The sequence below is a fragment of the Nomascus leucogenys genome, chromosome 21 (genome assembly GCF_006542625.1).
Source record: "Nomascus leucogenys isolate Asia chromosome 21, Asia_NLE_v1, whole genome shotgun sequence".
In the NCBI taxonomy this organism is placed as follows: domain Eukaryota; kingdom Metazoa; phylum Chordata; class Mammalia; order Primates; family Hylobatidae; genus Nomascus; species Nomascus leucogenys.
The window spans coordinates 74,237,014-74,262,955 of record NC_044401.1 but is presented as its reverse complement, the minus strand read 5'-3'; the positions used below and the strand labels follow the sequence as shown (position 1 = coordinate 74,262,955).

General features: G+C 38.2%; 1 protein-coding gene across 6 annotated transcripts in view; it reads left to right on the top strand.

Annotated features, from left to right (window-relative positions):
* Positions 1-25,942, top strand: part of SLC25A26 (solute carrier family 25 member 26) — a 164,657-nt gene that overhangs the window by 36,618 nt on the left and 102,097 nt on the right. For all 6 annotated transcript variants that reach the window (XR_004027606.1, XM_003279592.4, XM_030802098.1 and 3 more), the window contains 2 exons: positions 6,699-6,803; positions 8,001-8,048. Coding sequence is in view for 5 of the 6 variants with exons in the window: in XM_003279592.4 (XP_003279640.1) it covers positions 6,699-6,803; positions 8,001-8,048 (153 nt within the window). In the remaining variant the exon portion in view is untranslated. The remainder of the gene's footprint in view (positions 1-6,698; positions 6,804-8,000; positions 8,049-25,942) is intronic.

The window sequence follows — 25,942 nt, the reverse complement described above, 5'->3', positions numbered from 1 at the left end:
AAAAGGAAACATTCAGTCCTTAATTGCAGCAGTCAATTAAAAACAACAAAAGATTTTATTTATGTCAAAGGAAGAAAAATCTTGGTAGCAGCATCATGATTTAATCAACATTTTAATCTAAGGTGTCATATTTTGGCATGTTTAAGGAGGCCAGCATTGCATTTTGATTTTGATAAAGTATGGAGGGAGCATGTTTTTTTTTTTTTTCTTTACGGAAAACCTTAGTAGTTCTTGTTTTTAGATAGAACTTTAACATTTAAAACATTCTTGGGTTTAGTGAAAATGCCACCATTCCTGTGTCATGGATTCATACTGAACCTCAGATTTATAAGGAAAGAATGCTTTACAGAATGGATTTACCAAGAGACCCACAGATGACATTCTGTTTCCTTTCATAGAACCATAATACTGTAACATGTTTTTGTTCTTGTGCAGTGAAATACTCTGTTGTAGCTCAAATTCAAATCTCAGAAGGATCAGAGTTAATAGAAAACCAAATGGAAGGCTCCGGAGGTACTGGAGGAAGCAGAAGCATTACTTTGTAGCATCTCTCTTATGCCACACTTGTCACCCAGCAGAAGTCAGGAAGCCATGCTGGGTGCTTTGTACCCCTTGGCTAGTTAGATTGATTTTTTATCGGAGAGGCTTTTCAAGGTTTTTTTTTCTGCATCTGTATTTTTAAAAACTAAAAATATAATAGTAAGAACATGGAGGGTTATGAAGCATGAAGTTCCATAAATATTTATACCAAACCACAGAAGTAGACAATTCCTATTTTCTTCATATATTGGGGTCGGATTTCACTCTTGACCTCTTGAATTGGAAAATGCAAGGAGGTAGTATACCGTTTTCTTTCACTTATTTTTTCTTATTTATTTTCACTTCTTTAATGAGTTTTAGCTGGGAGCTGTCCTGTTAGGTTCATCTAGGTTTCATGAATTTTAGGCCTTACTGGTAAGCTGTTTAATCTGTTTTTGTGGATTTATTGCTACTAAATTTATAATATGTCATTTTTATCAAGGGTGATAGGTTTCCATCTAAAAGCATATTTTAAATTAGCTCTTTTATTTTATTTTTCTCCCTCACTTAAAATCTTTGGTCCATAATAAATACTTTTTTCCTTTGAAATTATGTTAAAAACTTGTGAAATTGTAATAAATGTGAATTGTAGAGAATTTAGAAAATATAAGTAGGTAGAAAAGAAACATCTGTAATTCTACTCTCTTTTTTCCCTACTCTTTACGTAAGTATATGTATAGGCAATAAATACATGTAGAGGCAAAAAAAAAATTAGGCTGGACATGGTGGCTCTCGCTTGTAATTCCAGTGCTTTGGGAGGTTGAGGCAGGTGGATCACTTGAGGCCAGGAGTTTGGGACCAGCCTGGGCAACATAGCAAGATTCTGTCTCTACCAAAAGATGAAAAAATTAGCAGGGTGTGGTGGCACACGCGTAGTCCCAACTCCACAAAAGGCTGAGATGGGAGGATCACTTGGGCCCAGGACTGAGGCTGCAGTGAGCTTTGACCATGCCGCCTTACTGCAGTCTGGGTGACAGAACGATACCCTATTTCTATGTATATTTATATGTAAATTCTAAGGTATGGAGAAGTCATTTCTGTGGAATTGATGATTTTTTTTTTTTGCTGATTCACTTCCTCCTGGCTAGTTTCATTTGTTTTCAACATGAAATAATACACCAGCTGATTAGTAAGTTTGGTGCGTACCATCTTCTTGCTGTCAGGGTGCTTACAGTTTAGTAGAAGAGGAAATATATTTCACAAACTGTATGGTGTAAGTTAGTAAGTAAAAAATGTCACGTAAGAAAGCTTATTTGGGAATTAAGAATACAGAGGGAGGGAATCTTTTGATGTTAGATAAGGTATAATTTTGGAAAAATAAGAATTATAGAAATAAGGACCTAAAAAGATACCATAAAGTTCTCTGGTCCAAGTCAAGTAAGAAAAAGTATACATGTATGTGTCTAATTGTATAAATATATACAGTATCATTTGTCAATTTTCTTCATTTTAAAATGAATTAAAAAAAAAAAAAAAGACTCTGGAAGGCCAGAGAAATACTCGGGAATTCACTTGCAGAACTGAGGCCACAGTCTAGGGCTGCAGACCCTCAGCCATGCCACTGCTCATTGCTCCCTGGAGTTGAGCCCTGAACCAAAGATCCAGGTTTGATGCAGGAGTGACCCCGAGGCTGAGGGATGGGCCTGGTGAAGGGAGGTAGTCATAGACGGAGAGGCATGGGCTCGGGCCTCTGACTCTACCTTTTTTCATTTCCTGTAGGGTCTTCATGTATTATTTCACTTCTTTGCTAGATTATCAGCCTTTCTCTTGCTGATAGCACTTTCCCCCATCGTATGTGCAAATATTGACTGTCTTAAAACCACACTATTCCTTGACCCTGTGGCCCTCTTAACTCTGAATCCGTCTCCTAACACCTAGCCACCTTTGCATGACGGTAGTCTACACTTGCTCATCCCCTTATGAGTTGACCGTAGTGGATCTCCCACCCCAGCCACTCCGTGGAAGCAATGCCGGTGAACTCTGTAAATCCTCATATGTGCGATGCTCAAGACTCTTGATGCATTGCTCTGCCAACCTCCATTTGAGGCTTCTGGCCCCCTTGCACATCAAGTAGGGTGCTTGGTTGCTTGCCATCAACATTGATCCTGGCTAACTTATGGAATGAAGAATATTTTTTGGAAGATTGGCAGACACTGTTGCCTTCCACTTCTCCTTTGCCCACAGAATACTGATTTGGTTTGTGTCTCATGTTCCTAACGCTTTGCTAGATCTGGATATCGTCTACCTCCCTAACAAGGGGTGGCCACGTCACACAACTCTGGCCAACACATGCAAGGAGATGTCTGCGGGGGAAATCTGAGAAAAGGGAGGAGTCCTGTTCTTCTTGCCTTCAACTCTCTTGTGTGATGAGGTGGTGCTGGAGGACATAAGAGCTGTCTTTTATCTGAGAGTCAGGATGCCCAAGGATGAGAAGCCAGGAAGCTAGGTGGCTGGGCAGAAGGATAGGAAGAGCCTGGTGTCATGTTCACTTTGAAGTTCTGGACTAAAATTTGAACTGCCTGTCACCAAATAAGTGACTTAATTAAATGTCATTTATAGTCATTGTCCGGTACTTGCATCTAAAAAAGCAATTATTTCTGTAAATGAATGTTCAGGTCTCCCAGTTGCTCAATGGAGATACAATGTAAGATGCGGGTGAAATTTTATATTTTCTAATAGCCACATTCAAAAAGGTGAAAATGTTTGCTGGGATGAATTTTAATAACATATTAAACCAAACACATCCATGGTATTTAGATTTCACTGTATAATTAATGTAAAATAATTATTAATTGGGCATGGTGGCACCACCTACTCAGGAGGCCAAGGTGGGAGAATCACCTGAACCCAGGAGTTCAGGGCCAGCCTGGGCAACATAGTGAGACCTCATCTGTTTTTTCTTTTCTTTCCTTTTCTTTTTTTTTTTAATTATTAACAGGATATTTTACATTAATTTTTTATACCAAGTTCTCAAAATCTGTCATTTAACACCTACAGAACATCTCAGTTGTACTAGCCACTTTTCAAGTGCTCCGTAGCTAAATGGGCTAGTGGCCTGCACATTTGCCAGCATAGCTCTAGATCAGACCCCTGGACAGGAGTGTTCGATTAGCCAGACCTAACTCACCTGATTGTGGTCCTCCTGCCAGGGCAGGAGGGGAGAGACTGACTCCCTTTGTTTTTCCTAACTGGGAAGCCCCCCACACATGAGAGTCGGAAGCTGGGCAGCCAGAGAAGGCAGGTGTGCCCTGCAACATTATGTACCCCCTTCCACTGTTGCTTGCCCTTTAGAAATTGATATTCCCAGGATTCCATTATTGGCTTTTGATCTTCCTTTTTGGCTCTCTCTTTGGGTGTTACTATCTATTTTGGTTTTAGGGATCACCTGTATGCTGATGACTTCCATATCTGTATTTGCAGCCCAGAAAAAGTTGTTTTCTAGTTTTATAGCCATATACTCATTTCTTGGCTGGACATAGCCTCTTACCTGTCTCCCAGACTTCTCCTCAGCATTGCCTAGTCTGAACTTACCTCCCTTCTTCTTCCCTGGACTGCTAATCTCATGTTTTGGGACCACCATATGCCTATTATCCAAACCAGAAACAGAAGCATCTTACTGTCTCCCTACTTCTTCAGTCCTTAACCTTCTGTCAGTGACCAGGTCCAGTGCATTTTACTCCTTTTTCCTCAGATTTGACCTTCTCTGAGCCATATTCATTTCCAGACATCTTTTATAGAACTGCTATAGCAATCTCGTAACGCATCTCCTGCCTTCTGACTCGTGGTCCCCCTTTGCTTCTTGCCTTCCTCCCCACCCTCCAACTGTCCTGTGTACTGCAGCCAGAGTGATCTCCCTAAGCACATGCTGTCATTCCTCTGCTTCAGCTTTTTCAAGTGTTCCCACTGACTATGGAATGAAGTTTCAGCCCCTTAGCATGGTATACAGGGCCTTGTCTGTCCAGTCTTACTTGTCATTACTCCTGACCTTGCACTTGCTGCTTGGGTAATACGGCATGGTGTGGGTGGCTGCCAGCTTTGGAATACTGTGTTGGTGGGACTGCCGCTGATTCCCCTGAACACCCTGCTTTTGTATTTATGTGGTTTCTTTTGTTGTTCGCTCTTCCCACTGTGCCCTTTCCACCTTTCTTGCCAGCTCATTCTGGCTCATCCGGAAGGTTCTATAATGGTGTAATCTTGGGCAGTTTCTCTGAATCTGGGGGTTGGACTAAATAGCCCTCCTCCACATTTCCCATAATCTTTGTCCATGCCCCCCACCCCCCTTTTGGCCATATATTATTGAAATTATTTATATGTATTTGTGGGTTCTTTGAGGCCAGGGCATCATCTTAGTCTTATTTATCATGGAGTGGCTTGTGTAGTATCTGGCTCCATATGTATTTCTTGAACTGAATTAGATAAGTTTGAAGGGAGACTGGGTGGAAAAATATGTTGGCCCAAGTTACAGACAGCTTTATACATAAGCATTCAAATGTTCAGTGAATGAAGAAATGGAAATCAGATTATATTGTTTTGTAAATCTTGTCAGTTTTGGTAGAAAAATAACTTCAGGTAATGAATCCTTTGTTACCATAACCATACCCTTTGTTGTAATGCTTCGGTATGAAGCATTGTTACTTCCTAGCTTTAGAGGCGGTATGCCCGTGTTAGCTGACTTCATGACATCTAAAATCACATCACATGGTGTCTTTGTCCCACTTGTCACAGGTGCTGGGGCTGATATCTGTTCTGTGCCCAGTCTGCTCTTGCCAAGGCCAATTCCCGTAGAGTAGGAGTTGGCAAGCTGTCACCCGTTTTTGTAAATATAGTTTTATTGGAACATAGGCAAACTATTAATTTATATATTATTATGTATAGCTGCTTTTGTGCTAAAACAGCATAGTTGAACAATTGTGACAGAGACCATGTGGCTTGCAAACTGTAAAATATTTCCTATTTGGTCTTTTACATTATAAATTTGCTGTAGAGCCTTGCCTTAGAACCATTTAATTTTGGACAGGCAAAGCCTTATGTAATATCCAAATTGAGTACTGATCTCTGATTAGGAATCAGGAGAATACGGATCAAAAGGACAAACCTCTTTGAGTTGTGTACTCTATTTGGTGGAATGGTTTTCTTACATTTCTTGCAGGCTAGTCTTGAACTCGTGGGCTCAAGCGACCTTCCTGTCTCAGCCTCCCGAGTGCCATAACTTTCGTGTTCAAGGTTACATATGTGAAATCTAAGTGGCAGAAAAAGTTTGTATATTTGCAGACTGCTAGGTGCATAGAGGCTTAAATATAGGACTTTCACTAAAATGTTTAAAATATTTTTACACATCTCCCTCCCTGTACCTTGCCACCCTTTCTCCAACCTTGCCTTCTTTCCTTTTGTGGGCAGAGTTCCTTTGGGTTTGACTAATTCTTTATTGTTTCTATTTCTGAAAATAAGTAAATTACCTTTATATAGAGTAAGGTAAAATCCTGGCAGTGTGGATTTGAGGTGACATATACCCGGCCTCAGGATGTCACCAAGGGTGATATTAGAATCATATATTGGCCGGTAGCTGTGAGGATGACCCACGTCTGCTGGAATGCTGGAGGAGAGTGTATGAGAGTGCTGGGAGTCCCTTTTCAGTTGCTGTGTGATCAAGAGGTCTAGGGGCTGGAGTTGGTGAGGGGTGGAAGGGTGGGTACCAGCTGATGGTCAGCTTGCCTCTACGGATGTATGCATTACTTCCAGTAAAGCAGAGGTTCCTCTGGTTCATCTTCCATCACACATGTTTGAAATGTCATGTGCCAGATGCAGTTCTGGGCATTGGGGATTCGAAATGAGTAAATGTGCTTCTTGCTGTTGGGAGCCTTGTAGACAGATGTTCTTAGAACATCTAGCGGGAGGTAGGAGGATCTATATAGGACAAGCCAGGAGAGGTTCTGGGCTGACAAAACAATGTACATGCTTTAAGGGTCCAAGAGTTGTAGGTTAAAAAAAACCCAAACTTTTTGACATCTTGCAGCAAGCCTACATATTATACGTTTTTGCTACAATTTTTGCTTACCAAAAAATTTCAATTTTTATAGCAGTTATTTATTTTTTAGGATATAATTAAATTTGTCTTTTAGGTTGCCTGCCTGATTCGAGTTCCATCTGAAGTGGTTAAGCAGAGGGCACAGGTATCTGCTTCTACTAGAACATTTCAGATTTTCTCTAACATCTTATATGAAGAGGTGAGATGGGTATTTTAAGCTCTTCTTTTCTTTATTAAAATTTTATAGTAATTCATATGAGCACTGTGGATTTCATCCCAAGAGCCTTAGAGAAAACTTTAGAGCTAAATTTAATGTCCAGTTATAGTAATTTTTAGCTAAGATTATCTTCGCCTTTTATTGGTTTTTGAATATTTTCATTTAAATGTTTTTCAGATTTCTAAGCATAACATTGAGTGTGTCTCTACAGTGTGTGTGTCCTGAATTGTAATCTTCCTGTAGTTCTTCTGGAATCAGATGTGAAACAAATTTTAAATAAGTAAAATGAAGAAAGATATTATATTAAAACATCACTATAGTATTTTAGGTCCATGGAAGAGATTTAGTACTGGACTGAAAGCAGTGACCAGTGTCATGACGTTTATACCAAAATGTAGCTTCTTTTACTGATGCATTTGAAGCTGTCAGTCAGAAATTATTCTTCCTGGCCATGTGACTAGAGAGCATTTAGCTGCTTTCCTTTATAGTTTTTGTAGAAGCCTTTTTTAAAAAAAACATGAGACTCAATCACATGGAAATTTTCAGTGAGTCTTAATTTTAGAAAAGTTATTTGTAATGGTCTGTTACCTAAGTGAGGAGACATTGAATATCTAATTGTACAAATGAGATGAAGCTAGTGTAGCTTCCCCGTTGAACTATGTGGATGGTTAATCCAGGTTTGTCTGGAAATATTGACCACTACTTTGAGAGATTATGAATGAATTTCTGATGTTTGAAGCTATAAATATAATTCTGTTTTTATAGAAAAGAATAATTGGCATTTGTATGCATTTGCTTTTGGAAATGTATTTAAAGCATCTCAAATGTTCTTTTCAAGAGAAGACATGTTACAGCAATTAAGTACTATATGATTAATATTTCGTAGAATAACAGCAACTGAAACTAAGTAAATATGTAGTCAGTTTTATTGTTAGAGATGTTCCTATTTCAAACAGAGCTCATCTGAGCTCCCTTAGGAGCTTGTTATAGAGGTATATAAGTTATCGAAGGTATAGTTACGTACCTTAGGCCAGTTTAGAATCATTAACCTCTCATAGAACTGTGGCAATTGTGAATGTTGTAGAACTCAAACAAGAGCAGGTAGACCTGCTGTATACAGAATGTCCTTCAGAAATCTCTGCCATTCTTTCTGAACTTTTGGCTGTGTGTTTGTTTCAGGGTGTCCAAGGGTTGTATCGAGGCTATAAAAGCACAGTTTTAAGAGAGGTAAGTCACTTACTTTCCAATATTGAAGTACAAAAGAATGATGTCCTTTGTTCAGTAAATTTATACTATTTAACAATTAGAAATATATTTGGAGAAACTTGGTTTAAAAAATCAAAAAGGGAAATTATCGTCACTCTTCTGTTAGGTTTTCTGAGTTTTTATATTTAAAAGCATGAGTAGAATGGGTTTGCCGGAAGAGCAGTTTCAGTGGTCAGAATGACCCATGATGTAACTGACTTGTTATTCTGTGGTGGCTAAATATCTCTTATAGTTGAAGTTTTTTTTTTTTTTGAAATGGAGTCTCGCTCTGTGGCCCAGCTGGAGTGCAGTGGCGTGATCTCGGCTCACTGCAAGCTCCGCTTCCTGGGTTCACGCCATTCTCCTGCCTCAGCCTCCTGAGTAGCTGGGACCACAGGCGCCCGCCACCACGCCCGGCTAATTTTTTGTATTTTTAGTAGGGATGGGGTTTCACCGTGATACCCAGCGTGGTCTCTATCTCCTGACCTTGCGATCTGCCTGCCTCGGGCTTCCAAAGTGCTGGGATTACAGGCGTGAGTCACCGCGCCCGGCCTCGTACAGTTGAAGTATTAAGAAGTAACTTCGGGCCAGGCATGGTGGCTCATGCCTGTAATCCCAGCGCTTTGGGAGGCCGGGGCAGAAAGTTCACCTGAGGTGGTAAGTTCGAAGCCAACCTGGCCAACATGACGAAACCCCATCTCTACTAAAAATATAAAAATTAGCCGAGTGGCTGGCACCTGTAATCCCAGTTACTCAGGAGGCTGAGGCAGGAGAATCGCTTGAACTCGGGAGGTGGAGGTTGCAGTGACCCGAGATCATGCCACTGGATTCCAGCTTGAGCAACAGGGCAACAAGAGTGACTCTGTCTCCAAAAAAAAAAAAAGAAATAACTGCTAAGGGTAAGATATCAAGTTAATTACTGAATTTTGAGGAACTAATGAAAAATTGGTAATGAAATAAGCATTCTAAGACAGGGACCCCAACCCCAGGGCCGTGGACGGGTACTGGTCCGTGGCCTGGTACTAGTCCGTGACCTGTTAGGAACTGAGCCGCACAGCAGGAGGTGAGCAGCAGGTGAGTGAGCATTACCACCTGAGCTCTGCCTCCTGTCAGATCAGCAGCAGCATTAGATTCTCATAGGAACACGAACCCTCTTGTGAACTGTGCATGCGAGGGATTTAGGTTGTGTGCTCCTTATGAGAATCTCATGCATGATGATCAGAGGTGGAACATCTTAGGTGGAACAGTTTCATCCCGAAACTACCCACCCCACCACTGGTCCATGGAAAAATTGTCTTCCACAAAACCTGTTCCTGGTGCCAAAAAGGTTGGGGACCGCTGGTCTAAGAGGTGCATGTCTCAAAAGTCTGTATCAGGTAGTGAGCCCTTGGCTTCTTGATAACAAAATATGATGAGCTGGGAAGTTCAGTCTGGACTGGAGTCCTGGCACCGTAGGTGATTCACAGAGCAGTGTACCACAGGGGAAGCCACTTCACCTCTCTTTGCCTTCTTTTTTTTTTTTTTTTTTTTTTTTTGAGACAGAGTCTTGCTCTGTAGCTGAGGCTGGAGTGCAGTGGCACGATCTCGGCTCACTGCAAGCTCCACCTCGTGGGTTCACACCATTCTCCTGCCACAGCCTACCGAGTAGCTGGGACTACAGGCGCCCACCACCACGCTTGGCTAATTTTTCATATTTTTAGTAGAGATGTTAGCCAGGATGGTCTTGATCTCCTGACCTCTTGATCCGCCCGTCTCGGCCTCCCAAAGTGCTGGGATTACAGGCATGAGCCACCGCGCCCGGCCCTCTCTTTGCCTTCTAACTCTAAATTTCTGTGATTCAACACATGGGCAATTTTCTTTTGTTCTGTTTGGCTGAAAGAGCAAAAGTTTACCATCACGAAGTAGTTTCAGTATATTACTGCAAAAACATGGTATAGGCTAGGCATGGTGACTCAAGCCTGTAATCCCAGCATTTTGGTAGGTAGAGGTGGGTGGATTGTTTGAGCCTTAAGCGTTTAAGACCAGCCTGGGCAACATTGTGAGACCCTGTCTCTATAACATACGAAAACTAGCTGGGCATGGTGGTGCCTGTAATCTCAGCTACTTGGGAGGCCGAGGTGGGAGGACTGCTTGAGCCTGGGAGGTCGAGGCTGCAGTGAGCCGTGATTGTGCCACTGCACTCCAGCCTGGGTGACAGAGAGACCCTGTCTCAAAAAAGAAAAAAAAAAAAGCATGCTATAATCTTTGCTTCACATAGAAGAGACTATCTTGAAGTTCAGAAGTTCGTTTTCAGATAGGCGAGATATAAGAGAAGTCTGGTTTGGGACACAATTTTCTGTTAAAGAAAATATAAGTGAGAACTTGCATACATCTGCTCTGCATCTGCGTTTTCTATTTGGAGGTTCTGGTATACTGAAACATAATAGTTAAATATTGCCATATTTGACCGAATACTGAAATTCATTGAAATCCCTCATTTTATTCTCAGGTAGTTTTTTGTTTTTAACTAGAGATTACAATCTTCTTTATGATATACCAACACTGTTACATGTGTCTTAAAGCTTTGGTTTTCACAGGTTAACAACCTAGTTGGTGTAAATCTTTGAAGAACTTCTTTTTAAGGCAAACTTAATGTTTCAAGATTAGTTAATTGTGTGGAGATGACTTGTGCCTTTCAGAAATAGCACCCATACTGTTCACTCTGTACTTAGTTTCCGACTCATTAAACATGTGTTGCTTACTCAGATTTCACCTGGGTGCAGGAAAAAGAGAGGCAATAAGCCTTTTTTATTTTTCTGAGAGATGCTGAATAAATGAATGTATTTACATGCCGGAGAATACTGGTTTTGCATACAAGCAGATAAAACACATGGTTGCAACTGCATTCTGTTCTTTAAGAAATTTGTTTTGACATATGTCATGCTAGTAATTAATTTCTAGCCTGCAATCGTTGAAAATAGTGTGACCTTACTGAGATGACTTTGTTTACTCAAAATGGCAGCGTTTTGTTGGAAATTTAATTGAGGTCTTCTGCATTATGCGTATTTATAAAAGATCCTTCAGACTTGATTTTAGTTGAGGTATTGCTTTTGTACAGATTCTCTGGTAGAATGAGAGAAGAATTATTGCCGAATGAAACATAGCTTCTTCTCAAAATGAGAAAAATAAGAATTGATACATCTGCTTTAAGCAGAATTTTTTGCGTTATAAATAGTTTAGATTCTTTCTTTATTCTGGCACCAATATAAAATTTTTTGGCCAAGAGCGTGTTTGTTGTTTCAATAAGAAAATACATCAAAACCTTAGTGAGAATCACCTGGAAACGTATATGTTTATTCTGTATGCAATTTTTTCTTTAAACTGGTTTTATCTCCCTAGCAGTTGCCCATTAGAATGAGATTGAAGTTTGAGTCCATGCATTATAAGAGATTGTGTTCTTTAGATTGTGTGAATGTTGTCACATTTTTTTTTCTTTTTTTACTGCTTTTGATGTTTGTGGAGATTGCATGCTTATCTCTTACATTCTCTGAAATTATTTTAGTTACTGTGAATTTTAGATGGAGTCTAAGCAAGGTCAGCAGATTACACTACCTCATCCTTTCAGTGTTCATTTTTCTCATGATCTTTGCCAAATTAGATGTGGTCAAGCATGCTGGTGCAGTGATATTACTGCAGTAAGATGAAAGTGGGGAGCAAAATCATAGATGCTTTCATAACCAGGATGATTTCAGATGCTATTGGCCTGAAAATTTTATGGAGAGCAGCCTCATACTCTTGGACGTGAATTAGAAGGACTTTTTATAGAGGAAGAAAGTAGAGTAAAGCAAATTGTTTCAAAAGAAGTGGGAATAAGTTAAACTTAGCAGATGTCTTTTGTCCACAGATTTCACTCAACTGTCCTTTTTAGAGTGCCTACTCGGTCTTGGGGCACTACAAGGAACACTTCTGCCCTGAAGGATTCACTTTCTGTTGGGGAAACAAACAGGGAAGTAGACACTTTACAGTGCAGTGTCATAAGCACTGTAATGATAAGTATATACAAGATGCAGCTGGGGTTACAGAAGCAATGCTTGAGTGGTGCTCAATTAGCATAAAATGATTCTTAATTGTTGAAGGAGTGGCATTTAGAAGTAGTTAAGGATATAGGCAGATAGAACAGCAAGAGCAAAGCCACAAGGGTGTGAAAGTACATGTGTGTAGCTTGCTTATTGAAGCAGAATTGGGGTTTTCATGACCATAGAAGAGAGTGCAAGCCAAGGGAGGGCCTTCAAGAGAGCACGAAGTGGGGTATTTGCCTGGAGGAGACGTTGAACCACTTGCCCTCAGCTGTTTGCCAGGGACTGGAGTGGAGAATTTGAGAAAAGCCCTTGAAAGAGCCTGACATGTGTACCCTGGAGTCTGGAGGATAAATTGCTGGTATCTGACTCCTGTCTGCAGAAACCTGAAGTTGAGAAGCTGGTTGGAGCTGTCCCAATGGCAAGATATAGCCATTTTAATAACAAATAACTCCTGGTTTCTTTTTGGTAGATGCTAGTAAAGAGATTTCAGATAGGTGAGAATTATTCTCCCCACCCTAGTTTTGCTGCAAGCATTCAAGCACGCCAAACAAGTAATTCAGTCTGTTCAGTAAGTTCATTGAGGTCCCCAGTCTTTAGGTGCAAAAATCATCACTCTTAGTAGTTTATTCAAAAGTGGATATAAGAGCTTTTCAGACTTGTTTTCCTTTAATATCCATGTTAGGCAGTGGGGATTCCCCTAAATCCAGTGGCTGGAAACGGGAACCTTCAGGAATCAAGTGTCAAGGACTGTCCTCCAAAGTCTCCTTCCCAGTTCTGCTGTCTGCCTACTCAGTGCCTTTCCCCCAAACACTCATGTTATATAAGTCTCGTTAGTGTTTTTCCAGAGACACTCTATCCTAGATCTTCTGTATTTTTTGTTGCTGCTTTCTAACCTACTTTATTTTGGAGATCATTTATATCACTTCATAAAGAGCACCGTCTTTTATAATGATTGCATAGTAGTCCATTGTATAAACAAACCATTGTTTATTTAACATTTCCCATTTGGTGGACATGACAGACATGCTGCAGTGAATGATACTATTCCTGTGTCATTTTATACATGATTGAATGTTTGCAGGTTACATACCAAAAGTAGAATTACTTCATGGAAGGTATGGGCATTTGTAATTTTGGTAGATAATGCCAAATTGCCCTTTAGGGAAGTACCAGTTGACACTTGCCAACAATCTAGGAGCTGTTTTCCCCTGCCTACCTATGGACTAGCAGTCTTAAAGACAAAACATGATGTCATTATAGTTCTAATTTTAATTACAAGTAAGACTGGACATAGTAACATATATCTGAGAACAGTTTTATTTACTTTTCTGTGAACTGATGATTTGAAACTTCCCCAAATTGTTGTGAGGATTAAATGAGGGGATCCAAAGGAAGTGCTTTCTGTAGTACCTGTCACACAGTATGTGCTCAGGAAATGTTAACTGGGATGATTAGTACTCTGGTAACTGAAAGAGTGTTAACAGTGAAGGACACCTGATATGGTTTGGCTTTGTGTCCCCACCTAAATCTGGTCTTGAATTGTAATCCCCACTTTGCAGGGGAGGGACCTGATGGGAGGTGATTGGATGGGTGGTTTCCCTCATGCTCTTCTCATGAGAGTGAGAGAGTTCTCACGAAAGCTGATGGTTTTAAAAGTGTTTGGCAGTTCCCCCTTTGTGCTCTCTCTCTCTCCTTCTGCCATGTAAGACGTGCCTTGCTTCCCCTTTGCCTTCTGCCATGATTGTAAGTTGCCTGAGGCTCCCCAGCCATGCGAACTGTGAGCCAAACCTCTTTCCTTTAAAAATTACTCAGTCTCAGGTAGTATCTTTATAGCAGTGTGAGAATGGACTGATAAAACACCTAAGTGTGGAATGCAGCTCTGTCCCTTACCAGCCATCTGCTCCTGACAAGGTTACTTAATCTGAGTCCAGGTTTGCCCATTTGTGCTAGGAACTTTGCATAGACTGTTCTCATTGATGCCTTTACGCCTTTACAGCAGTTCTAAAAGGCGGCTATGATAGCAGTATAGCCTGCTAGGAGATTCGGAAATTAAACCTGCCTTTAGTTTGTTAGGTTCTTTAACAGGGATGCAACTTTGATATGTCTGCCTTCAGACATGTTGATGACTAACAGTTGCTGTGTTTGAATGAGAGGCCAGACAACAGTTACTGCTTGTAAAGCTCTTCAGCTATAATGAGAGTGTTGTGTACAAATGTCTTATTGAGCGGCATCTCTATAATAGTAAAAAAAATTGCAACCTGCAGTTGATTTTATATTCACTGGCCACTTAGGTAGGAAAAACAGCATATTGGTATAAAAAGTAAAGTTACCCTAATTGATGATTGAGCTGATCAAGATTCCTAATGGAACTGTGTTAGGAAAATTCCATGATTGTTCATTTTTGGCTTATTCTTATGGAGATTGCACCACTTGGATGTTTTCCACTGAAAAATGTTACCAAGCAACTATCGCCAGAACTTCTGTTGCATCTTTACTGTCCTTAAGGCTCTATGTACTATTTCCTGCTTATCATGGTTGTAAAAGAGAAAAAAAATAGTCCCATCTCATAAGGGAGAATTTTCCCCCTTCTTGTATCAGTGCTTTGTATCTGTCTCTGTGTATGTTTGTGTGAAATTGTTTTCTTTGATTTACCTTGTTCTCTTTCAGTTTGTCCTTGTAGTTGGGTTGTTCCTTATCTTTCCAGATAGCATATAAGCCCTCTTGAAAACAGCCACTGGGTTTTTACCTCCTTGTAGGATGCACAGGCTCTCGCATACCACCTTCTACACAGTGAGCACTCCGTGAATACTTGTTGTTTTTCACTGCTTTAAGTTTGACTCATTTTTATTCAGATGCTGCCTGACGTCATGATCATTTCGGAAAGGTGAGGGAGCTCTAAGGGGGCTTGGAGTTATGTAGGGTAGTGAATCAGGCTTTTGGTATACTACATTACTGTGATCTTTGCATGAGACGGGTGATGAAATACCAAAGGGTATATACTTTTCTAAGATTCCAGTCTTCTTAAACCTTGAAAACGTAGTTTTTATAAGTCTGATTTTATTGGAAAAGCAGTAAGTGCTATAATTATTTATTTTCTTCATCTTAGCACTTCTACTGAAAAGGAAAAAAATGATTCAAAATCTTTCCAAACTTCTAATGTGAAATTGTTGTTCAGTTAAAATCCAATGCAAACATATTGAACCCTATTTTAATCCTACATAATTCATTTTATTAACTATGACCAAATAGAACATCTGTTAAAATTCCATAATGCTAGCTTCATGGGAAAAGAAAAAAATCCCTGTTTGCTCTTGGAAGTTGTCCATTGTTTTATTATTCAGGCTTTCAGTAAATGTGTAATGAGACATTCTTTTTGATGGAAATATTAAACAAATGAAAATGAAATTTCCTCTTTTATCATAGAGGTTTATAAAATGAGTCACTTAATTGCATTTACATTATTATAACTTTACTGTAGAGATGTTCTATGAAGAATGAGTGCTGGTTCATTTGATTCATTCTTTAATTCAACAACCTAAAATTATTACTCCTTAAACCTGGACTTCAGCCTCTAGTTTTTCATCATCTCTTAAATAAGCAAACATTTTTAGGAAGAACAATTGAGTAAAATTATCTTAATGTGAAAGTATTACTCTAGCCCTTCAGTGCTTATTTTCTCATGTTTCGTTTACATGAAACCAGCTGCTATTTACTTTTTTCATTCCTTGGACAAATTTCATTTACGCTGTAAAGTGACTTGAAAATGCTACATATTTCCATTGTTGCATGTTGGCCATGTTGTCCTGAAGGGGCACCAGTTCCTGTGTATATGGTTTATGGGATGTAAATGCAATAATATGATGCTACGCTGTAAACACATTGGAAGCTATTGGATACAGGTGGAAATTATCTGTTAATTCTTTATTTAAATATTGTGATCATAAACCATAGTGTTGAAGTAGCTCTTTGTTGTTGTTCTTTTGTGGTTTTCATCCCATGTGAAATGTCATCTTTCTTCATCTTCGTGAGTCTATTTGGATTGCATTTAGGCTGCAAATAACAGAAAATTTGACTACAATGGTTTCACCAAAAAAGTTTTCTGTTTTTCCCTTTTGTAACAAGAAATCTGAAGGTGATCATTCTAAGGCTGGTGTACTGGTTAGATGAGGGCAAGGAGAATCCAGTCTTTCTCATTTTGCCTGGCTAACTTTAATGCTGTGGCTATTTGAGTCATGGTCATACAATGGCTGCTCTACTTTCAGGCATCATAGTTCTATTCCAGACATGAAGAAGGGGAAGGGCATGAGGCAGTACTAACTTTATCTGTCCTTTTGTTTATCTCGAAAACAAAAACTTTCCTGGGGCAGATGGTATCTCAGGGCCTTTCTGAGTTGCATGGGGATTGGGAAGTTGAGTACGTAGCTTTTCACTGTAGTAGATGAAATCAGGCAAAGGGTGGACTGGGGGCAGTGGGACTACCATTACTGAGTCACCCCATAGGATCTGCCATATTCTGTCCCTTCAAACCCTCCCAGCTAAAATTTCATCTCTTCAGAAAGAAGACCATTTCATACAGCTCTAGCTTCAGCCCACATGTGGGCATCCAGCGTTGTTAAGATCCATGAGTAATTGTCTGTACCACTATTGTTTTTTGGTCATTCTCCTCTGTAAATGGAAATGTCTGTTCATTTTCTTTTTCTGCCACTTTTGTTCTTTTGGGCACTAGTGTAGAAACTTATCTTTAAAAATTATTTGGTAGTCTCACTGAAATTATTTTGAAGACATGAATTTACTTCTGATTTATTTACTTTTATATATAGTTTTGATTTTAAAGTTAAAATCTCAGAATACCTCTTATATTGAGATATTCATATGTAAACACCTAAAAAATGTGTGTCACTTTAGATGGAAATAAACTGTTTACATTTACCAAGTACTTAGAATGTTCCAGTCACTGTGCTAAGTTGTTTACATACATTATTTCACATAATCCACACGGTAGCCCAAAACACGATCCCTACTTGACAGAAACTAAAGCTTGGTAAGTTTGTGGTTGGCCCAGGGTCTCATACCAGTAAGGGAGAGATCAGAGGACTCCAGAATCCATCAACTTAACCTTTATGGCGAGCTGTGTATTTTACATTTTATAAACAGATAAATTTTTTCTGGGGAGGAAAATACATATTTAAAATGAATAATCCATTTTTATATCTGTCTGTAGTCTTAAGTCATTAGATAGGCATTAGTGCCAGGAGTTTGGGGAAACTGGAAGTCTACATGATATTAAAAATAAATTAATTAGAGGAAATCAGCAAATGTAAGGAATCTGTATTGATGGAAGTGTTCATGAAGAACTGTGGCTTGTAAGTGCATATTATCACGTTTGCGTGATTTTCCCTTACCTAGGTGTTAGTTTACATGCCCCTTCTCTGAGGGACCTCCTGTGATCACTCCAGCTAAAATAGACCTACCCCATCCCCGATCACTCACCTGTTACCTTTGCATGCACTGATGTTTGAAATTACCCTCGTTTCTTGTTCAAAAATTAATTACTGCTGTCTTCCCTTCACTAGAATGTATGCATCAGGAGGGCATATGCCTCCCGTTTTGTTCCCTACTATTAATCTAACACCTGGAAGAGTGTCGGCACACACAGAAAATATTTAACAAACCAATGACTTAGTCATACTTGCGTCTCAAAAGCAGACCAGTTTTAAGTACTTAGGTATGTAAGATCTCCAGATACATTTAGCGAGAATTATGGAGTTCTCACTTAATTCCTAGGCAAGCTAATGGTTTTCTGCCAGATAAACTCTCTGTACTTCCATTGAGATTAATTTTCTTTTCTTATCGTATTTACTGCTGTCTACAAATAGCTCTTATTTTAATTTTGTCTTTTCTAGTTACAGTTACTCCTATAACTATTTCATGTATTCAAAACAGTTTTTGAAATGACACATGAAATTAATAAAACTTATGAAGAAGATCCTTCATCACGTGTGTGCAAATTATCTCCAGTGAATACCGCATGGGTCAAGAATTACCCTTGATGTTCTCATTACTGTATACTATCTTATTATCTGAATAAACACTGTCTTATATGGAATATTAAGAAACTATATATATAAGAAAACTAAATTTGAAGGTCAAATCTAGTTTTTTAGATGTGTAATTAAAAAATAGCGATTGGAATCATTCAAAGGAAATTAAAACTTTTATCTGTGGGTTCGACTACCTGGCTGCAGATTACTTTGGGATCACATAATGAAAATAGTTAAAATTTGAATACTAATTATGATTGTTAACTTTACATATATTTTCCTAATCCTTAAACTGTAAAACATTAGCCTGTTTGTACAGATCATAAGCAGAGGCTTAGAAAAATTAAGTAATACAACTAGGAGGTGGCAGGACTGGAATTGGAGGTCAAGTTTGTATAATTCCAAAGCCTGTGATTCTCGTTACACTTTGCCTCCTGTTCGTGTCTTACAGATAAATTCACTGATAGAATTTTTCAGTGAATCGTAAGAAAATAACGTGATGGGGGATCTATAAGATTTGAACCAAATCTTGACTTGACTCAGAGTGGAGCACAATTTCTGAGTGTTAGTGGATTCTAAAGGATAGAAATGGAACCGTTTATATGGGCAGAACACAATGAGATGCTTCTAAAATAGCCATTAATATTGATTTCAGCATCCTTTTTCATCTGGCCTTTATGTGGGGTGCTTAAAAATGTTTTGACTGATTGTAGTCTTCTGTCCTTTTTTGTTCCCTGAGCTGCGTCATGTGTTCTGAGAAACAGTAGAGTAGGTGGGAAAAGCTTGATAATCTTTGACCTTGAAGTGGTTTCGGTACATAGCCAAGTAACTAGCAGATAATTTATTGACTAGTGGAGAAGCAGAAATTTTTGTGAGGATTTTTTTTTTCCCTTTTTGAATATACTCTGCTTTTTGTTATTCAACTTGTCAGTGCAAAACTGACGTTATAGAAGAACACACCAGAGGGCGCACAATGCCTGTATTTTAAATGTGGGTGGCAAAAACCTCAGCATGAACTTGGGAGCTGCTTCCTGGCACTGTTTGAAAAAGAAAAAAAAGGTTCAAATTAGAAAATGCAAATTTAAGCATAATAGTGTTTTCCGATCAACATACCTGAATGGATAAGTTTGTGTTATCTTTTGATACATATGTACATGGAGTTGTATTTATTTGGGTTCTAATTTTTTAAAACTTTTACCATGGAAAAATTTAAAGACACACAAAAAAGATTAGTAAAATGAATCCCTGTAGACTCATCAATTACTAGCTCTTGAGCAATATTGTTCCATCTATACCAAACCCTACTTCCCACATGTCTGTATGATATTGAAGCAAATACCAGACATTCTGATTTCATCCAGAAATACGTCACTATGCATCTCTAAAAGATAACTGTAAATATCTATAACGTATCAAAAATGAATGTCATAACAGAAAGACAAATTTTGTATTATATGTGTAAACTAAGAAAGTAAAATTCATGGAAGCAGAGAGTAGAACCATGGTTCCCGGGGGTTAGGGGGTGGGTAAATGGGGAGGTGTTGGTCAAAGGGTACAAATTCTCAGTTATAGGATCAGCAGATTCTTGGTATTTAAGGTACAGCATGAAAAGTGATGGATGTGTTAATTAATTTGATTGTGGTAAATCATTACATAATGTGTATCAAATCATCGCATTGCTTACTTTATATAATCTTTGTCAATTACTTTAAAAAATGAATATCATAGTCTAGAAGTATTTCCCCAAAGCTGTTTATCACTTACAAAGGGGAAAATAGTAATTTTACAGTTGGAAAGACTGGCAGTCGCTATTTTATCCAAGTGATCAAGATTAACATCACCAGTAATAAGATTATATTAACATCATACATCTCTAATATAATGCACCAAGAAGGACACAATGTCACTTCTTTGGTCTTCTTGCCAAAGATGCATAATCTCAATGTGATCAAGAGAAAACATCCAACAAACCCAAATTGAGAGACATTGTACAGAGTTGTCAAAGTCATGATAAAGAAAGATGAAAGAACTGTCACAAATAAGAGAAGACTAAGGAGACACAAGAAGTAAATGCAGTGTAGGATCCTGGATTTGATCCTGGAACAGAAAAGATTTTGGGAAAAACTGGTAAAATTCAAAATCTGTAATTTAGCTGTTAGCATTGCAGCAAAACTGGTAGCTGGTTTTGGTGAGTGTACTCTAGTTATTAACATTAGAGAAGCTAGTGTATATGTGAACTCTGCTATTTACACAACTTTTATGAAAGTTTGTTTTAAAAAAACAAACTAAAATGCCAGATTTGGACATTGTATGAAATACTTATTTTTAGAGTCATCTTCTAAAATATTGACAAGTTAAATTTAAAATTTAATTTCTTTGTTAACTTATATTAATATATGCAATTAGTAACAACCCAAATAATGTAGAAAGACTTAGGATGAAAAACAACAGTCTCCTGCCTATCCCTCTCCATTCTGGTTCCACTCTCTAGAGGTAGCCTTTTTTTTTTTTTATTTTTTTAAATTTTAACTGTTTTATTTTTAGTTCTTATTTCATTGGTACTTTCAGATAATATATTTAAATGTCTGTTTTAAAATTTGTCAATAGATAAAGTCTGTTGAGTCTTTGGTATGGAAGATGTGATTAAGGTCACATTATGTTCCTCCCCAACCCTGTCTCATCCTAGCATTCCAGTCATATAAATTTCATTCCTCTGGTCATTTTAGAAATTTTGTTATATATTTGTTTCTTTTTTTCTTATCCTGCAAACTTTCAGCATCTTACAACTTTCTCTTGACATGATGAGGCTGTTGCTTTCTTTTTGCCACCGTGTCCTCCTTAACCTGCAGATTTCACTTTCTGGAAAGACTTCTCTCAACTATACTTTCATTGTACATTGTCAAGAGGGTTGACAATTTCATCCTGTCTTTTACCCTCAGTCACTTCTTTCATAGTTTTTCTGTATTGATTCTAAAAGTGGAGTACCGGTGAACTAGTGTTTGTATTATTGAGAAGACTTCATGAATGATCAGACCATGTAGTGTGCTAAGGCTGTATTTGTGTGTGGGGGACTTACCACCCTGAGAGATGGTTTCAGCATCAGAATCAAATAGACCTTCTTTTCTTGCACTCTTATCAGTTGCTAAAATGTAATTTCCAACATTTGGGGCATGAGCTTTCTTTTTTTCTTGGAGTTTCTAATTGCCTTTTCTGTATGAAAAAGGCATTATTTGCATTATTTTTAAGTATGACAACTTTGAAAACATACTGTCATTTGTCCTGAGTCCCCTTTTCCCCTGGGAATCTTGGAATCTTTCATTCTCCTGTTCTAATCCTATGTTATCACTGTGTCTGGGCTTCTATTCATTGCCTTCTTGGGTCAGATTTGCTGTTTCCTGAAGGCCGCAGAGCATAGTGGTTCAGACTGGGGCTTTGTGGTCAGGCAGCCCAGGTTTTGCCGACAGCTCTGCCTCTGTTAAGCTTACACCTGGTGCTATAGTGTCCTCATCGAATGAAAATGCTTTAAGATATGATAAATATAGTTCATTTGTTTGAAGGCTTTTATTTGATGCTGATTTTTTTTTTTTTGGTCATGTAATTATCTTTCTCCAGTGCCTATTATTTTACAAATCTCTCATTAAAGACAGCTGATGATAACCATTCTAATGATTCTTTGGCCTCAAGTGTGTTTCATTGATTTTTTTTAATAGTAGGAAGGAATTATGTTAATGTTATGATTCTTAGAAAAGTATTTTGATCTTGTTAGTTTAGTGTGTATCCTAATTATGTTTTGGAAATAAGTGATTAAATTGATCTGTGGGAGTCTTACAAACTGATTACCAAGTTTCTGATAAAGCTTGCCTGTGTCTTGATCCACATATTGTAAGTCTTTCCTATTATCAGTGAATTTTTCCATACTTCTGTTTTAGAGAATGGAATGATGACTAAGTTAAAAATCACTTCGGGACAAAATTTATTATCCTTCATAGGGTAAATGACAAACATGTCATTTGCCTGGTAGAAGATACCAATAGTGTGTGTGTTCACAGTCATCTATGCTGTTTCATGTTGACTAACAAAGATCTTGTGAGAATTCGACTCTCTGCTCATTTATCTTTGGGTTCACACAATGGTTTTCCAAGGTTTTCTCATCCTTGTAGACATTTAATATTAGTTTGAAAAAGTAGTGAGAACAACACATCTCAATCATTAAGTTTTGATGAAGTGAAAACACCAAAGGTCTGGTATATAGTTGCCTCTTGGTAAGTGGTAAGTTCTTACCACATTATTTTTCTGTATTTGAAGGAGAAAGTTGAATTTATCCAGCATCTGCCATATGTCAGACTAGGTACTTTTCATATATATATATTTTTTTCATTTAATCTTCGCAGTAATTCTCAATCATTATTGCCAACTGAGTAATTGGAAAGTAAGTACGTCTTTAATACCTTGTCATGATTTCCAGTCAATCTCTAATGTTCATCTACCTTGTAAACCATTTTATATGCTAACAGACATTTCTCTGTTTAATACCAGTGAGAAAACTGACCCTTGGTGGTGTAACTTGATCTACATAAAGCACGAAACACTGTTAGTGGAAAGCAGAGTTGGGCTCTGAGTTCTTTGAACTCTTATGCTCTTCTAGTAACAACATATGTATTTCCTTTCTACTCTTTGAGGTATGAGTGAGGAAGTTTGAAATGAATAGTAACACCACCTTTTTCTTTTTTCTTCCCTCTCCAGCTTTTTATTTTGAAAAATTACAATTTATAGAAAAGGTAAAATGTGTATTTTTTCCCCCAAGATTCACCAGTTAACATTTTGCTTCATCTGCTCTGCTCCTCTTTCTTCCTCTTTTTTTTTCCTGAAATACTTTAAGTAAGTAGCAGACAATCTGACACTTATCATTCAGTATTTCGGGATGTCTCTTAAGAATGGAGTTATACTTCTCATAACTACAATGCCATTATCACACCCAAGAAATTTAATATTCACTAACTAATATTATCTAATATGTGGTCAATTTCCCTGTTGTCCCAGTGATAAAAGCCTTACAGCTTCTTTCTCTACTCAGGATAGAACTGAACAAATACATTGCATTTGGTTGTCAGGGTCCCCAACCTTTTTTATTTCCTCCATGACATAGACTTTTGTTGAGTCCAAGATATTTATCCTGTAAACGGTCCCATAATCTGGATTATCTGAGTTCCTTATGTTTAGACTCAGGTTAATTGTTTTTTTTAGATGGATACCTAAGTATTTTTGGGTGTTTCTCATTGAGTTATACCAGGAGGCACAAAAAGTCTTACACTTGGTATGTTTAATCTTAAGTTTGATTAAGTTGTTTTCCAGTTGGTTATACGCTAAAGGTTCAATTATCCTTTGATGTTAAGAGGCAATCTATGGGGTAATATTTTGAGAACACGTGATTATCCCGTTCCCCAATAATCTTTCACCTAATACTTTTAACATCTGTGGATACTTCTTGTCTGAAGCATTTGTTACATTGGTGATTGCAAAATAATGATTTTCCTAATACTGTCCTTTTTCTATGAATTTGTTAGCTGGCATTCTTCTGTAGGGAAGAGTTTCCTCTCTTGCCGTCCACATCCTTTTAAAAAAATCCCCATGAACTCATGGATTTTAAAAAATAGCCTAATTGAGATACAATTCATGTACCAGACAGTTTACTAATTTAAAGTGACAGTTCAGGGGATTTTAGTGTGTTCATAAGTATGTGCAATCACCATCATAGTCGTGGATTCTTTTTTGTTGGGTAATTATAGTCTATTACCATTAGTATTATTCTTTTGATACTTAAACTGTCCTATATTTGTCCAGTGGGAGCCTCTTCAGCCTACTTCTGTGTTCATGTAACATTTCTCCATTAGTCCTTTTTTTTTTTTGAGATGGAGTCTCATTCTGTTGCGCAGGCTGGAGTACAGTGGCACGATCTCAGCTCACTGCAACCTCCGCCTCCCAGGTTCAGGCGATTTTTGTGCGTCAGCCTCCTGAGTAACTGGGATTACAGGCGCACACCACCACACCCAAATAATTTTGCATTTTTAGTAGAGATGGAGTTTCACCATGTTGGCCAGGCTGGTCTCAAACTCCTGACCTCAAGTGAGTCGCCCACCTTGGCCTCCCAAAGTGCTGAGATTACAGGCATGAGCCACTGTGCCCGGCCCCCATTAGTCTTTGAGAACCTCCTTGCTGGTGTAGCATGGTATCTTATTCTTACCTTGTACTCTCCCTGCCCCAGTCCTGTAATCAGCCCCTCCCCAAGGAGGCCTTGATTCCTTTTGGTGGGGAGTAGTATTTAGAAACTATAGGTGTATCATTGCATCTAGGCTCTTTTATTGGGCAGAAAAAAAACTAAATTATTTCATCTTTCCCATTTCATGTATTTATATCAGGCAAGAAGAACACAGAATTGTGATTTATTTTAAAAATTATACTGTGAACTTCTTTCCAGCGTACAGTGCTGTGAATTCAGCATACATATAGATTTGTATAGCCATCATCAGGATCAAGATACAGAACATTTCCATCACCCCAAACTCCCTTGTGCTACCCTGTGCATACCCATTTCCCTGCTTCTTACTGCTGGCAACTTTACTGATCTGTTCTCCATCACTATAGTTTTTTCTGTTTGAGAATGTCATTTAAATGGCATTATAGAATATACAGCCTTTTCAGATTGCCTTCTGTCACTCAGCATAATGCCTTTGAGATTCATCCCAATCGTTTCATGTATCAATAGTTTCTTCCTTTTTATTGCAGAGTGGTATTCCGTTGTTAGGACGTATAGTGGAATACAAAAATTATGGTTTATCCTTTGATCTGTTGAAGGACATTTGAGTTCTTTTGGTGTCATTATTAAGAGAATTGCTGTTAATAGTCATGTATAAGTTTTTGTGTGAACATCATTTTCATTTTTCTGGAGTAGAAATGCAAGAATGGGTTTGCTGGGCCATGTGGTGAGTGTATATTTAGCTTTATTAGAAAGTGTGAACTCTTTTCTTTTCTTTCTTTTTTCTTGAGACAAGGTCTCACTGTGTTAACCCAGGCTGAGTGCAGTGGCGCAGTCTTGGCTCACTGCAACCTGTCTGCCGGGCTCAAGTGATCCTCCTACCTCAGCTTCCTGAGAAGCTGGGACTACAGACATGTACCACCACACCTGGCTAATTTTTGTATTTTTTTGTAGAGATGGGGTTTCACCATGTTATCCAGGCTGGTCTCAAACTCTTGGGCTCAAGCAGTCTGCCTACCTTGGCATCCCAAAGTGCTGGGGTTGTAAGGCCACCGTGCCTGGCCCAAACTCTTTTCTGTAGTAGCTGTACAATTTTACATTCCCACCAGCAGTATATGGTTAGCCTTGATACTGTCAGTATTTTTATTTTAGCCAATTTAATAGGTGTGTAATAATACCCCATATTGGTTTTATTTAATGTTAGTTGACTCTTTAATCACAAAAGTTAAATAGTCCAGAAAATAAATTTATTTGCAAAAAAGAACCACACATAATTATGGGAGAGAAACTTTCTATAAGACTCTAAGTTTAGAATATTGAGACTTCCATGTCTTGGACATGGTATCTCCATTTACTTTAATCTCCATTTTCTTTATTGTTTTGATAATACTTTATAAATTTATTGACCTTTTTGAATTTTTTAATTTATTCCTAGGTAATATTTTCTGAAGCCACTGAAATGTTATCTGTGTCTTCACTTTTTTATTCTAAAATCTTTTAAAGTAAATGAATATTACACACTTA